This window comes from Ovis canadensis, chromosome 8 (assembly GCF_042477335.2).
Source record: "Ovis canadensis isolate MfBH-ARS-UI-01 breed Bighorn chromosome 8, ARS-UI_OviCan_v2, whole genome shotgun sequence".
NCBI lineage: Eukaryota > Metazoa > Chordata > Mammalia > Artiodactyla > Bovidae > Ovis > Ovis canadensis.
Genome location: NC_091252.1, coordinates 72,114,502 through 72,129,063, shown reverse-complemented (window position 1 = coordinate 72,129,063; position 14,562 = coordinate 72,114,502). Strand labels below are relative to the sequence as shown.

The 14,562-nt window shown below is 40.0% G+C and overlaps 1 protein-coding gene and 1 long non-coding RNA gene across 6 annotated transcripts in view; one reads left to right on the top strand and one right to left on the bottom strand.

Moving 5' to 3' along the window:
• The window catches only part of PDE7B (phosphodiesterase 7B), a 355,914-nt gene that overhangs the window by 152,080 nt on the left and 189,272 nt on the right, over positions 1-14,562 (bottom strand). Inside the window, exon 1 of one of the 5 annotated variants that reach the window (XM_069598495.1) lies at positions 4,489-5,566. The exons of the other annotated variants lie outside the window; for them this stretch is intronic. Coding sequence (XP_069454596.1) covers positions 4,489-4,726 — 238 coding nt within the window. The 5' untranslated portion in view covers positions 4,727-5,566. Of the gene's footprint in view, positions 1-4,488; positions 5,567-14,562 lie in introns of those variants that run through there. 5 annotated transcript variants of the gene reach the window in all.
• LOC138444888 (uncharacterized) lies at positions 4,693-12,600 on the top strand. The gene is made up of 3 exons (XR_011258645.1): positions 4,693-4,963; positions 10,751-10,900; positions 11,824-12,600. It is a non-coding gene; the product is annotated as an uncharacterized lncRNA (long non-coding RNA).

Genomic DNA, 14,562 nt, shown 5'->3' with positions numbered 1-14,562 from the left:
CTGTAACCAAAGATTATTGAAATGGAAACAAGCTTAATGAATAAGTAAAACATAATATAAAATTTAGACCATAGATATCAAAATGAAAGGTAAGTTCCACAGCTGCAGAGCTTGCAGTTATTTGGTTGAATTCTGAAATCAAATTATTTATTCAACTAAGACCAAGTCCTGCTAGGGGATGTCTAGTCTTAAGCTGCTGACTAGAATCACAATTAGAATAATATTTGCACTCACAGCATTTAAGAAACCGTTTATTTATTCTCTGTCCTTCTTACTTCTCCCCACTCCCCTCTCCCCTCTTCTGGGCATGCTCTCACCACCATGCTTGAAAGCCTGTTTTCTACCCATAATAGATGGGGCATCTCCCCCTGGGAATCTTCCCGGCACTGGAACCCTGACTTAAACCTGAAGCCCACAAAATGAGTTTAAAAATGTAAAGGAGGCATAATTCTTTGACTTATTTTGCATGGATAATTTTATTTTTTCTGCTTGGACCAAGGTTTATCTTGCCTGCTGAATCCCCATGTGTGCTCATCAATATATAATCCATAAAACAATGTCTTGGTTTAAATTTAAATTACCCAGCTTGTGTCCTGATCACATTAGTTTTGTGGACTAGAGTTGGGAAGATTAAGATGGTCTGATTCTAACACAATGTGAATGTCTGGACAAGTTGTTTAGTCTCTAAATTACTGTTTGTCCCGTTTGTGTTAACTAGACAATTAGGGCATCCTTCATTTGCTTCATAAAGGGAAAATGATGAGTGTTAATAAGATTAAATACTTGGGTACAAGTTTAAGGAACTGAGATAAAACTCCAAATCTGAGCATGCCGATACATTCCAGAGTCCCTCTCTGGGGCAAGCAGCACCTCTGCCAATTGTCCAGCTCCTGGGGCCATGCCTAGAAGCACACCCCGAGATGTGTGAAGCTGAGACTCTCTCTCCCTCCTATCAACCCCCATTCCCTCCCCCAACCTATTTTTTTTTTTTAAGACCAGTATTCTGGACATGGGGATGGGGGTTGGAGGTTGGAGGGGAGTGGGTGGGAAGGAGAGGTGGGACCAAATGAGAGAGTAGCATTGATTTGTATACATGACCTTGTGTAAAATAGATAACTAGTAGGAAGCTGCTGAATAGCACAAAGAGCTCAGCTCAGTGCTCTGTGATGACATAGAGGGAGGTGGGATGGAGGCTTAAGATGGAGGGGATAAATGGACACATGTGGTTGACTCAGCCTGATGTATAGCAGAAACATTAGCAAAGCAATTATACTTCAAAAAGTAAAAATTAGCTCTTCTGTGCTATTTACCCTTTGGTCCTTTCCTGTTAATAAAGACTTAAAAAACAAAATCCAACCCATTGCTTTAAAAGTTGCATTGAGGTGAAGTTGCTCAGTTGTGTCCGACTCTTTGCAATCCCATGGACTATAGCCTACAAGGTTCCTCTGTCCATGGAATTTTCCAGGCAAGAGTACTGGAGTGGATTGCCATTTCCTTCTCCAGGGGGTCTTCCCAAGCCTCTAGCAAAGATATTGCCATGTATGACCTCCTCTGTAGAACTTGCTTGCTCTCCTCAGGAGACCTTGTTCCTCTCTGTCTTCCACCACTCACAGTTCAGTGTACTTCATCTTAAATATTTCTCATGAAAACTTATGCATGCATTTATCTTTCCACAAATCCTTTTGCTTTCTCCCTTTATTACCTAAGCAAAATCTCAGAGCAGTTTTCTATTTCACTTATGAAACAAAGTTCCAGTCTTGACTAAGAAGTATGAGTACAAATAATGATGTCCTTCACTAAGGAAAAGAAAAGCCAGAACTTTTACTGTTAAATTCAGCTTACTAAGAAACGGTGACTTCAGCCTCTAAAGTTCTCTACACTGTTGATTCTCTTCAGAATTCCTGCAGTTTCATGGTTTTTAGAAATGTAAACTTATTTATCTGTTATCACACGCAGTTGAAATACACATAGAATGTTATGGTATTTAATTTTCCTGTTTTTTGTTACGAGCATGGCCAACGTTGTGTACTAGAAATGCAATATGCGAAGTTCTTACAGGTAAAGAGAGTGAAAGAGAGGGAATATGTGCCTGTGGGGGAAGATTTAGGGGTGGGGGTTGGAGAGCAGAAAAGCCACTGCAAAGAAAGAGAGGTGTGAGCTGGATTTTGTAGGTTTAATGAAAAATTTCAGTTGCCTATGTCAAAAAGACATTCCAAGCATAAAGTAAGTCTCAGGGGCAATTTCTGTGGAGGAATAGAGATTATTCCATTTTGTCAAAGTATTTCTAAATTGTCTGAAGATTCTGAGGCTAGGGTCAGATCTGAGAGAGACAGAGAGGGAGAGCAAGAGAGCATGAGGTTGCCTTGGTGTTTTTTGAAGAACCTTCTACTTAAACCCCGTATACAACCTGGAGCCAGTTTAAACCAAGTCCTTCTAAAAATAGAAAGATGCCAGGCCTTTGGAAATAATCTACACGTGCTCTTGAGTCCCTCACCATCACGCTGGTAGGGTGAGAATGGTACAGAGCACTTGATGAGAGAAGGAAACACAGCCTCAGCAACAAGATGAGAGAACGAATGAGACATTTTGGAGAGTGAAGCAACTCGCCTTTGGGGCCTCATCATATGGACTCATGCTGCATATATGGATGAAAAATGGCTTTTTGTCAATATCAGAAACTGTGAGTCCATCATCTCCTTGAGGCTGGGGTGGCAGGGAAGGAAGAAGAGAAGGCAAACAGGCAGCTTTTGGGGAGGTGCTGAATTACATCTTGCTTCCTGGCGAGCAGGACGAGGGTACCAGCAAAGCAGGGAGCAGCCTCCCTGGGAACCAGCATGGCCACTGATCTATATTCCACTGAGCGAGAGGTTAGGGGCCCGCGGGCACACTGAGACTCATTTAGCTCAACTTCACAACATTCAGAAAAATGTAACTTTAAGTGATAAAAAATTGTAACGCTTTGTTTTCTCTCTATAGTATTGCTTTTTCAGGAATTAGATGCCCACTAGCACATAATATAAACAATAATATACACATATCTCTACAGACAAACTAACATCTGTTAGATTAAGTAGTTTTACCAAAGTTGTAATCTGAAATATGCATTTTAATCATTCACTAGACTGAAACAAACCAAGAGTGGTTAAAGTTGAAGTGTCATAGTTAAGTTTTCTGCCCAGGTGGGTTTTTCCATTTTTCTTGAACTCACATGAAATATGGGATGGCTTTAGCATTACCTCATTTTTTCTGACCAAGACCCATTTCCTTGGGCATCCATCTCCCAAATGCCACATAAACCTCAGTCTCATGGGTTTCCTTCTCTTTCCTAAGTATTCATTGTTTACTAGAGACCAACACTTTTTGTTTTTAATTCCTTTCAAATCTGTTTTCCTCTTGCCCAGAACATTATTTTTTAATAATGTTCTCTTTAAATAATTAGGCAAGTTAAAAAAGTTTCTGCATAAATGATTAAAAACAAAATTAGCTGAGTTTTGATTTCCTAGTCTCTTTCCATGAGAAGAAGAGGTAATTTTTGGTATAGCTTTTCCATCTAGTTCCCCATCTCTCACCACCAATGGCATGTCAGGATTCCACGCATTAGGCTAGCCAAGACTTCAAATGCATAAACACATGCTCACATTCGTTCTTCTAAAGTGAACCACCACTTTCCAAATATCTACCAACATATTCCCTAAGGAAAAGCACACCCTGCATTTTTAGTTGACGGTGTTATCAGAGTCTCTTGGGATCCTCCAAAGGGATCCTAGATGTGTTTATGGTGTGGTCCCCACTGTTAAAAATATAGTAAAGTTCTTCTCAACTGTCCCAAACACAGCACATTCTTATAACGTGACAAAGCTCCTATGAATCATCATTTCCACATTTGTGAGCTGAATTTTCCTAATATCAATGGGGAAATTTGTATTATCATCATTTGTCAAAAGGGGAAATTGAGGCAAGGCAGTTTATCAAGTTTCTCACAACATAAAAAATGTTCAGTTCAAACTCATTCTTGGGAACACGAATACATGGTTTACAGCCTGTAAACCATGAGAAAATATATTTTACTTTGCATAAAGCATTACAAAAAAGCAACCTAAGAAGAATATTCTCTCAGAGACAACTAGCTTATCAACAAGAAATTGTAGAGACAGGATAGACAAAAAGTGCCCAATTTCTTCCCTTCCTTATCAGGACTGAAGCTTAGGAAATTTCACTTAAGCCACGGGACAATCAAATGACAGCTTAAGCCCAGATCCCAGATTTCTTGACTTTCCACTCTTCATGCTCCTCCTGCCACATCACTCTTAATTTTAAGATGCATTTCAATAAAAGAGCAAACATTCATTAATCACAGCCCCGGGGCCTTATGCTGTACAGTTTGCCTGCCTTCCTTTTCCCATTTTTATATCTTGGGCTCTCCAAGGAAGGGACTTGAAAGTCCTCAGGCTTGGCCCTGGTACCTCTCACACCTCCCAGTCCGTTTACCTGGAATGCTGTGGAGAGCATCTTCATTCTCCAGAATGCCTCTCTGTTTGGTCGCCTGCAGCTCACTTTTGGATTTCCAGACCAGCTTTACCATCCTGATCATCTCTGGCAAGTCCCAGGGCAGCGGCCCCTGCTGGCACCCCGGCCGGCTGCCCAGGGGGGCGGGCAGCTCACCTTCTGGGGCCGTCCACCTTCTGCCCAGCTCTGCCGAGTGGAAATAGCGCTCGAGCACAGGCATTCTGCCCTGGTCCCCAGAAGAGGAGGTCGGGCTGCTGCTGCTGCTGCTGCCGCCGCGGCGGCGGCTGCTGCTACCAGAGGGGAAATTCTTCCCAGGCAGGGGAAGGCGAAGCCCCGGAAAATCCTCTCCAGCTTCGGAAAGGCAAGCCTCCTCCAGCCTGGCACAGCCCCCCTGTCCTTCCAGTCCCTCCACAAACACTGACGACGAGAGCGACTCACTTCCCAAGGTTTCTCACTGGTGAGAACGGTTCCTGTCCTCCTTCCTTAGAGAGAGAAAGCATTTTCCCCCCGCTTCTCTCTTAGGCACTGACTTCGCAGCACTTAATTAATCCCAGGCTACAGCTGGAACGACAGCAGAGGGGGGGAAAAAAAGCCATTGAGGTTTTAGCCTTTGCTTTTTATCTTCTTCCGATTTATTTGTTCTCAGTTTTCTTTTGGTGCTTGTCAAAGTTTCTCAAGTGGCTTGTTTAGCCCTTAAGGACTTCATGCCAAGAGGTGGGGGGCTCCCCTTTGCCAGCCTCTCAGAGGGGTACTCCAGAGGCCAGTTACCTGAAGGTGTCAGGTAAGGAGTCACCCTCTTAGTGCAGGAAACCTAGAAGTTTCCGCAGCTCCAGCCCTCAAGGAGAAAACAGGGGAGGCTGAGCACTGGCAGGACCGATTCGCAGCTGCTCCTTTCTGGAAGGTCTGGCTGGGGGCCGCCTTGCCAGTCCACCACAGTCTGCACTGAGCTGGGGTTATTCGAAAGGTCTTGGGTTGCTCCCCAGGACCACAGTTCACACACTCCCTTCCTCCATAACTCTCCCTCTCCGCTGTCACTTGGTTCTCAGCAAACTTAACTGAATTTTGGACTACTAGTCCAATCCCTTTGTAACCTCAGCTGCCCTTCGGCTGGAAGGGAAATAACAGTGAATCACACTCCAGAGCTAACTTTGAAAGAAGTGACTTGGGGAAGCATCCAGATCCTCATGCAAACGTGCGGTGAGGTTGCAAAGCCTGGACACATTATTTGGGATGGAATAATAATTTTAAAGCAGATTCATTGGAGACATAAATGACAGCAAAAAGAAAGTGTTGAAGATTCACTTTCCAGAGATAGAGTGCTGGGGACATGACATTTGGGCCACAAATTGGCACCCCCCCGACCTGACAGTGGTTGAGTTGAGGACAATCAGGGGCCGCCTGTCTTGGATCCTGAGGTTCAGAGATGGAGGCGCTCAGCCTAGAAGTGAGAACTCGCACAGCAGAGGGGTTGTCCCCTGGAGCTAGTGTGAAAAGCCCTGACACAAATGAAAGTGAGGTGGTATTTTGCCAGCAAATTGGGTTGGTAGGAGCAATTTGAACTTGGACATTCACGTGGCTAACTCCTATTTTCTTGGGGAGGTCATTGTAACAATCCCATCTTTCCTTTTCATGTCTCAGCATTGCAAAGGGCTTTATTTTGCTTGGCATTTTATTTTGTTGATGTACAATCTGTTGCTCCTGTTCTGCTTTCCTTTTGGGGCTGTTTTATCACATAGTCATTTGCTGTTTCTTTAGGGGAGAGGATAAGGACCATTGTAGGGCGTGTATTATTTTCATCTCCCTCACCTCATGTTTTAAAAGTTGAAACTAGCAAAAGCTACTGTCATGTTGTTATTGCTATTATGATTATTCCTCTAAACCCATGGGTGAGAAGCTTAGTTTTCTACAGTGAATTAAGTGGCTTTTCTTTTTTCTGGATGGAAAAGTACACTGGCAAAGCTTTCGTAATGGGTGAAGAAGGGTCAACATCTTTAAGGACAAGAAATAACAATAAAACATATTTAGGACACTGCTGCTTGTGAGTTTCATGATTAAAATATTGATCAAGCAGCTCTTCCTGTAACAACCAGATATTCATACAACCCAATTAGGAATCAATGACCCACTTATGAGAAAGATGTGCCTTTTTTAACTTCCTTCTTTGTTAAGAGATGAAGGGATTTAAGGCTCAGTCTGACAGTTCTACCACTTTTGACAGCCCTCCCAGTTCTTATCTTACCCTTCCATCAGGTTGGGGGCATTCAAGCTCTCTAGAATTGAGACAATTTTATTTAATAAGCACATGTATGCTGCTGTCCTCTATTAGCATATTTCCTGAATAGTGTCTTATACTCACTCCTCAGTCACAAACTTCCTTGACATAACAACCGAAGAGTTTCCTAAGTGTTTGACTATTTTTATTTTTGTTCAGTTATTTTGTAATAGTACTTAGCATCAGGATATCCTGACCCTTGGAACAAAGGGGTTAAGAACAAAGAAAACAAATATATGATATAATATGTTACATACACTAATGTATTAAGAATATAACTCTTCATTGCATATTCCTTTCAGAATGACTTTAAAAAAAAATCCTAGGATATAGGTTTCCACTGTATTCTCTATATAATTTTACATATTTCCATGTAAAAATACCTTAGAGAAGTTACAAAATGTTGAATCATTGAACATGAACACTTCATAGTCAAAATAAATTAAGGCCAGGAAAATGTCATCTCAAGTTTTCATCCTTGAAGAGGAATCTTCTTCATTAGAATATTTGGAAATTAAAAATACTGTACAATTTAAAACAAAAATTCTCCCCAATATGGGATTATCTTCATTCCACGGTAGAAGTGCAGAAATACCACAAGGAAGGTCATTCTCATGGTATTTCTGGCTCACATAGAAACAGGAAGTACAGGAAATCTTGCGAGAAAGCTTGGCTCAGGAGAGTTTTGGCTCAACTACAGGTTCAAGAGATTGGGACAAACTGATGAGATGCTAGCACTTGGACTGAAACTACTATCCCTCACAAATCTTCTAAAAGGTGGCTGTGTTCTATTTTGTAGGCTAGCATCTCTTTTATCTTTCAGATAGTTACTTTAGAAGAGCATGCCTTTAAACCTATGATTTTCCCCTTACATCATTCACCGATTACTATACGAGGGAAGGGGAGAAGGGGCTAATGGGAAGGATCTGTGCCCAGAGGACTTATAGAGCAAAGAGGTCTCATCTATGTGACTTGTAAGGATTCTTCTAAGTCTTAATATCAGTACTTAATATGCTACAAACAGGAAATTATAAGACAGACTTACAAAATAAGCTCTTTTTTTTTCAAGCATGTGAGTCAACCTAACTTCCCATGAAGAGGAAAGTAGCATAGTTCTCTTCTTGTATGAAAGAAATGTCATGAGAATTAACAAAATCAAAACAGCTTGTTCCAATGGATTCCTAAAATATCAAACTTTGTTGTGTGTTTGCAGCTATAAAGAAAAGAACTGATAACCACAATGCTAAAGTATATGACCAAGAAAAAAGATTTGGAAACATAATGTTTTAGAACCTGGATCATCTTGAAGAATTTCTAGTGTTCTGGGGGCTCTGTAAAATTCTTGTGGATTTATGGCTGTTCTAGTTGATAGGCTGATAAGCCTTTATTATACATGACTTTAAAAATAGTAACAATATTAAATATTTTTAATAATTCTAGAGAATGTACATTAAAAAATAGAAACAGAAATACGCATTCATTTCAATTTTAGATTAGATTCTCAAAGCTTCATTTTAGTTAATCAAAGTCTTCTCACTAAGGTATTTTGCAAGTACTTTAAATACTTATTAACTCCCACCCTGTTTCTATATTTGAAGAAAAATTTGAGACTGTTGAGGGAATTTATTCATTTTGTCCTGGGCTTTTCTCTCCATCATTCAAATACGGATATATGATGTATAAACACACACACAAACACACACACACACACACACACACACACGACCACCCAGGGTTTCACAAATGCAATTCAAATGCAATTCACAATGAGAAAAGGAGGAAAAACAAGTCTTTCAACTTTGTTTAAGGTAGTCTAAGTAGAAGAAGCTCTAACAATTTACAGTGTCCTTCAGGAGACATAGAAATGGAATAACTTTGGCCTTAACTAATCTTGAGGAATCATGCCAACAAGTAGGGAAAAGGACTTGGTCTACAGACCGACCATAGAAGGCAGCACATATTTCCACCATCACGTGGGAAGGGAGGAGAGGGGCGGGGCAAGATGAGGAGAGGAGAGGTCGGGGGAGGTAGAAGGAGGCTGAGCTGACAGATTCATAGTGTGATTTCACAACAGGTTTCTAAACTACAACCAATCATTCCCTTATTCACTCTGCAAATATGTATTAGGAGCCAGAGCAAGAGCAGAGGAGAGAATCTCTTTCCCAGCCCCTGGGCCCTTTCTCCGGCACTGGAACCTGTCTGGCCTTTCCCACCTCGTTTTGAGTTTTCACTGTGCATTGCGATGTCTTCTATTACTTTTCTTTGGATATTTAAAGAAAGAAACCAGGGTTTTAGCTGGCATCATCAGACCTCTATCCTGGTTCTCAGATATCTAGCTAATGCTAAGTTTCCTGTTGCTGACAGTTAACCTGCAAGAAAAAATAAAAATAAAAAATAAAAGAGTCCAATAACACAGGGGTTGAGAACAAAATGACTGGAAGATTTGATTTTCTCCACCTGGCTTCCCCTCCCTGCTCTCCCCATGACCTGATGTTTTGCTATGTGACCACGGCATCCTCTGGCTGAAATCTTTCTGGGATTTCAGAACTTCTTTTTTTCTTTTCTTTTTGTCACGCTACACCACATGCAGGATCTTAGTTCCCCAACCAGGGCCCAAATCCATGCCTCCTGCACTTGGAGCTCAAAGTCTTAACCACTGGACTACCAGGGACACTTATTTCTGATTTCAAAGATTGTAAGTGGTGGTGCACTTTTCATAATTCCATGTTTGCAGGTGTGTCACCTTCTTCAAAAATGACTATAATGATGAAATATCCAAGAAGTCCTTCAAGACTGCTATTAATGCCTTAAGGGTTACAAAACTGTATTTCAGTTTCACTACTGAGCTTTGCCTCAAACTTAGAGATTTATCTACAAATGATGTGTGCTTAGTCACTCAGTCATGTCCAGCTCTTAGTGACCCTATGGACTGTAGCTTGCTAGGCTCCTCTGTCCATTTGGATTCTCAGGCAAGAATACTGGAGTGGGTTGCCATGTGCTCCTCCAGGGGATCTTCCCAACCCAGGAACAGAACCCAGGTCTTCTGCATATTCTTTACGATTTGAGCCACCAGGGAAGCCCATTTACAAAAGGGTATGATACCAATAACAACCTTATCCACCATGCCTTTTATCTTATTTGTAAGGATAAAATAAGATTAAATAAAGATTAAATAAGCAATAATGTGCTGAAAATTTTTAAATGATATTTTTAAGCGGTAAGAAATCATAATTAATAATTTATCTAAACTGAAATTTTGGTTCTACTTTCCTGAGATCTATAAGAAAAACTGAAAAGTCAAACTTCCCATCCTTAAATTAGGTCACACTCTGGAAATTCATGCTTTGCAGGAGTAGAGGAAGTCAGAGACAGGGTATTGGAGAGAGTATTGGAGAGTGGCCCCAGGGGAGAGAGAGTCAGAGATTTAATGATACAAAGGTGGGGAGAAGTGGGAAAAATGATTGCAATGTGAATGAGCATAGATGAATGACAAAATATGTGTTAAAAGAAACTCAGTAGGATAAATATTCATTGTAACTGCATTTGGGAGGTGTGATAACAGTTACGAATCATGTCTAGAGTGTAAGCCTGCGCCATCTTTACCAAGGGTTATTTAGTGTTCTGGTTAATACTGTATCCGTTTCTGTGATTAGAATTTCAGTTTCTGGCCACAGTGACTAATGGTTGTGTTTGATGTTCATGAGCTGTAAAGCTTTGTGTTGTAGGCTGTGGTGATGAACATGTGTCTCAGGCCTCCCCCTGGCTTCGTTTCTCTAAACAAACCACATGGGCTTCCAGTCTTTTTCTTGGGAGTCTATAATCCTCAAATATTTTAATAATTTTGATAGCTCCTATCTCATCTCCATTGAATTCACAAATATTTTCAAGGTAGTATAATACATAAAACCAAGTAGAATGTTTCAAAAGTGGTTTAAACAAAGTCTGAAATATGCTTTACTTCTTTTTTGCAAGTGAGATACATGGATTCTGGAAGCTCTCAAGAACTGGGAAGACTAAGAACTCTCAACTAAGACTAAGAACTCTCAAGAACTAAGAAGACCTCAAGAAGGCTGGAGGGGAGATTATCCAGACATCCTCAAAGACCTGCTGGGAAATGCCCGAGTGAGATTTTTTTTTTCCCTCTTAATATAATCAAAATAAACTAGATCACTAATAAGATATAGAAATATTATTAGTATAAACAACATAAAAGGAAAGTGAGAAAATAGTAAGGAATAAAACCTTCTAAGAGCATTTATTTTTTTTCCCTTTGGCATTCAGTTATGTTTTTGTTTATGGAGTTCAAAGTCAATTTGGAAGAAGGACGTTTCAACTATATGTGTATGAAGTATAATCCTACTGCCTCCTCAAATTATTATTTATTTTTCCCTCTTTCACATATTACCTCCTGGTGATTATGAATTACATTAAATATCTACGCCAAAAGGTGTCTCTCAGATCCTGTTCTACAGCAGTTCTTCTCAGATGTTAGTGTGCACACAGATCACTTGGATATTCTATTAAAATGAAGATTTGATTTGGGCAGGTCTGGGCAGGGCCTGAGATCCTGCATTTCTAGGAAGTTCCATGGGGATGACAAGGTCTGCGGTTCACACTGGGATGCAAAGTGAGAGGCCTACTAAGTGGCAGATATTTTCTGCCTCTTCCATGTTAGTTATGAAAGAAAATGAAGCAAAAGTACTCTTCTTTACAGGAACAGGTATTAAGACTTTTGAAAACAATCAGTCGTGGCTCAGGATAACTACTCTCAACTGGAAATAAGCAACCAGAGCTGCAATATAAGAGCAAGGGCTAAGTCCAGGGGCATTCATGATATTGAATCACTACTTGGCTTTTAAATTTTGTTTCATTCATTTCTTTTCCCTTATGAATTAACTTTAAAAAATAAGGTTGACTAAACAGTATGGGCCACTGTGAGAAAGAATATATGTACAATGGAGTCAACTTCAAAGACAAATGGCTGTTTCTGAAATTTCAAGCAAAATTTACTTAAGCCTAATTTTGCCACTCTTCCCCCTTTCCAGCATTTTGTTGTGCTGTGTGTGTGTGCTGTCTCAGTTGTATCTGATTCTTCGTGACCCCATGGACTGTAGACTACCAGCTTCTTCTAGCCATGAAATTTCCCAGGCAAGAATACTGAAATAGGTTGCTGTTTTCTTCTCCCGGGGATCTTCCTGATCCAGGGACTGAACTTGTGTCTCCTGAGTTGCCTGCATTGGCAGGCAGATTCTTTACCACTGAATCACCAGAGACTATTGTTATTTTCAGAATGATTGAAATACAGGCAAGGCTCTGAGTCTCTGATCTTCATCATCATGGATATTCTCACCAAGACATACTCCTTCATTTGATTTATGAAAGGTCTATGTAAAGCAGACTTCAGATGAAGTCTGGTAATCTTTCTCACTGTAATACTCCAGGCATGAATGAATGGTGACCAGATGACTCCACAAAGCAAAGATGGAAAGAAAGTAGGCATTCATGGAGCTATAACCAGTAAGTAGCCTACGGTGCTGCTGACTCAGAGAAATGTCACAGCAATGTCACAGTGAAATATAAAACAAAGCAAAAAAGATAAACTTTGCAACAGGCTGTATTCTTTATCAGCTATCACCTGGAGTTCAGGCAGCTCCAGACATAGCATTCATGGGAAAGTGATACCAGAAGCAAGAGGCATGTGAAATCAACTGGAAGACAAGCATGAGGTTGGAACACTATCACATTTATATGATTAAGAATTTGAACAGTTAACTGAATAAGAACACTTAGAATAAATGGAAGCATCTGCCGGTAATTGGAAACACAGGTGGTTGTATTTTTTCCCTTTGTCTTTCCTGATTCTTTCTAAAGCTAAGTGCTTTCTACCTTGATGAATGCCTATATTTCCTATCATATACAGGAGTAACTAAGAAACAAGAAAGGGAAAGCTAGGAGGTAATGGATTAAAAGTGAATATATATCACGGTAATTTAAAAGGTAATTTTAGAACCTCTTCTCCTCTGGAGAATCAAGGGGGAAAAGGAAAGTTGAGGTGCGACTTCCCTGGAGGCCCGGTGAAGACTCCACACTTCCACTGAATGGTGCAAGGGCTGCCATGCGGTGCAACCAAAACAAACAAAGAAAACCATTTTTTTTTAATAAGAAAAAATATAAAAAGGAATTAGAAAAGTATTCAGGGAAATGGCTTGACAGAAAGCAGTCATAAAAAATAAGTAAAGGTGAGACTATTTAATGTATATAAACAATATACAACACAGTCTCTGTGTAGTATGGTAAGGGAAATCCAGCTGAACCCCCCACTCCCTTTTGTGGTACGTAGTGTTGCTAGAAGATAACAGCAGTACCATCAAGGAAAGAAAGCCTAACAGACTAGAATAATTGGCAACACTGATGCATGTATGGAATCTTTACCAACTAAAGAGTCTCTAAGTGTTTCTTCATAACCTTCTTTTCCATCCCACATTTAAATTCTAACTAAAATTTGCTCTGTTTCATAAAGTATCTAAAATGATTGCACATCCTTCTGTCTCTAAGAGGTGTTTATCATGGGTTCTGCTCTATTTTCTTCTCTGGGCTGCTGGGACCTGCTGCTTTCTGTCCTCCATGATCTTCTCCCTGAATCCATTCAACACTCTGACCATGAGACTTCTTGCATTCTTTGTCCTCTTACACATTTTTGTTTGGGACATTCATGTTCTGTTGCCTATTTTGAGTGCAAGGCAAAAATACCTACCTTTGACTTGCATGACATATCTTGCTGCTCTTATATCTGTGTGTCTGGATTAGAATATAAGGAGTCAACTCCAGAACCATCTGCAACTAGGCTTTTAAAAATACTTTTTTATGTTTTATTACTTCTTTGCTTTCAAAGTTTGAGGAGCAAATTGATTGAGCTACTTCTAAAATGTATTTTTTAGTTTCTCTTTAGTCATTCAAAAAAATTCAGTGAAGTCTTAATTATCTTTAAAAGCTAGGATATTCCTAATGTGCATATCATTTTCTAATATGCAACAAATAAAAAGTGATGGAGATATTAGTAGTAACACAACACAGAGAGAATTATTACCTAAAGAAATAGTCTAAATCCCTTTGTTGGGCATTCAACATTTCAAAACCATGCTCGCACTAACCGAGCCTTGTAAACTCACTCAAGCGTACATTTAACACTCAAAATTCCTGTGGAATCATATTGTTTCCCATACGTGCTAGATGCACAATGATCTGTGTGGTAGGCAGAATAATGACCTCCCAAAGATGTCTACATCCTAATCCCTAGAACCTGTGAATAAGTTAGTTTACATGGCAAAGAGGAATTACTGTAGCAAAAGGAATTAAGGTTGCTAATCATCGGATGTTAAGATAGGGAGACTCTTCCGGATTGTCTACATGGATGCAGTGTAATCACAAGGGGTTCTTACATGTGGACAAGGGAGGCAGCGTCAGACTGATAAGATGTGATAAAGATTCAACTAGCCAGTGTTAGCTTTGAAGACAGAAAGAACCCTCAAGCCAAGGAATGAGGGCAACCTTTCAAAGAAAGAAAAGGGAAAGACTGCATTCTCTTTAGAGCCATCAGAAAAGAATGCAGATACTTTGATTTTGGCCTAATGGGACTCATTTTAGACTTCTAAACTCCAAAACTGTAAGATAAAACATTTGTGTTTGTTTTAAGCATTAAGTTTGTGGTACTTTGTTACAGCAGCATCAGAAAGCTAATATTTATTGCTCACATTTTTCTTCTCTTTATTGGGAAAGATTTTTCC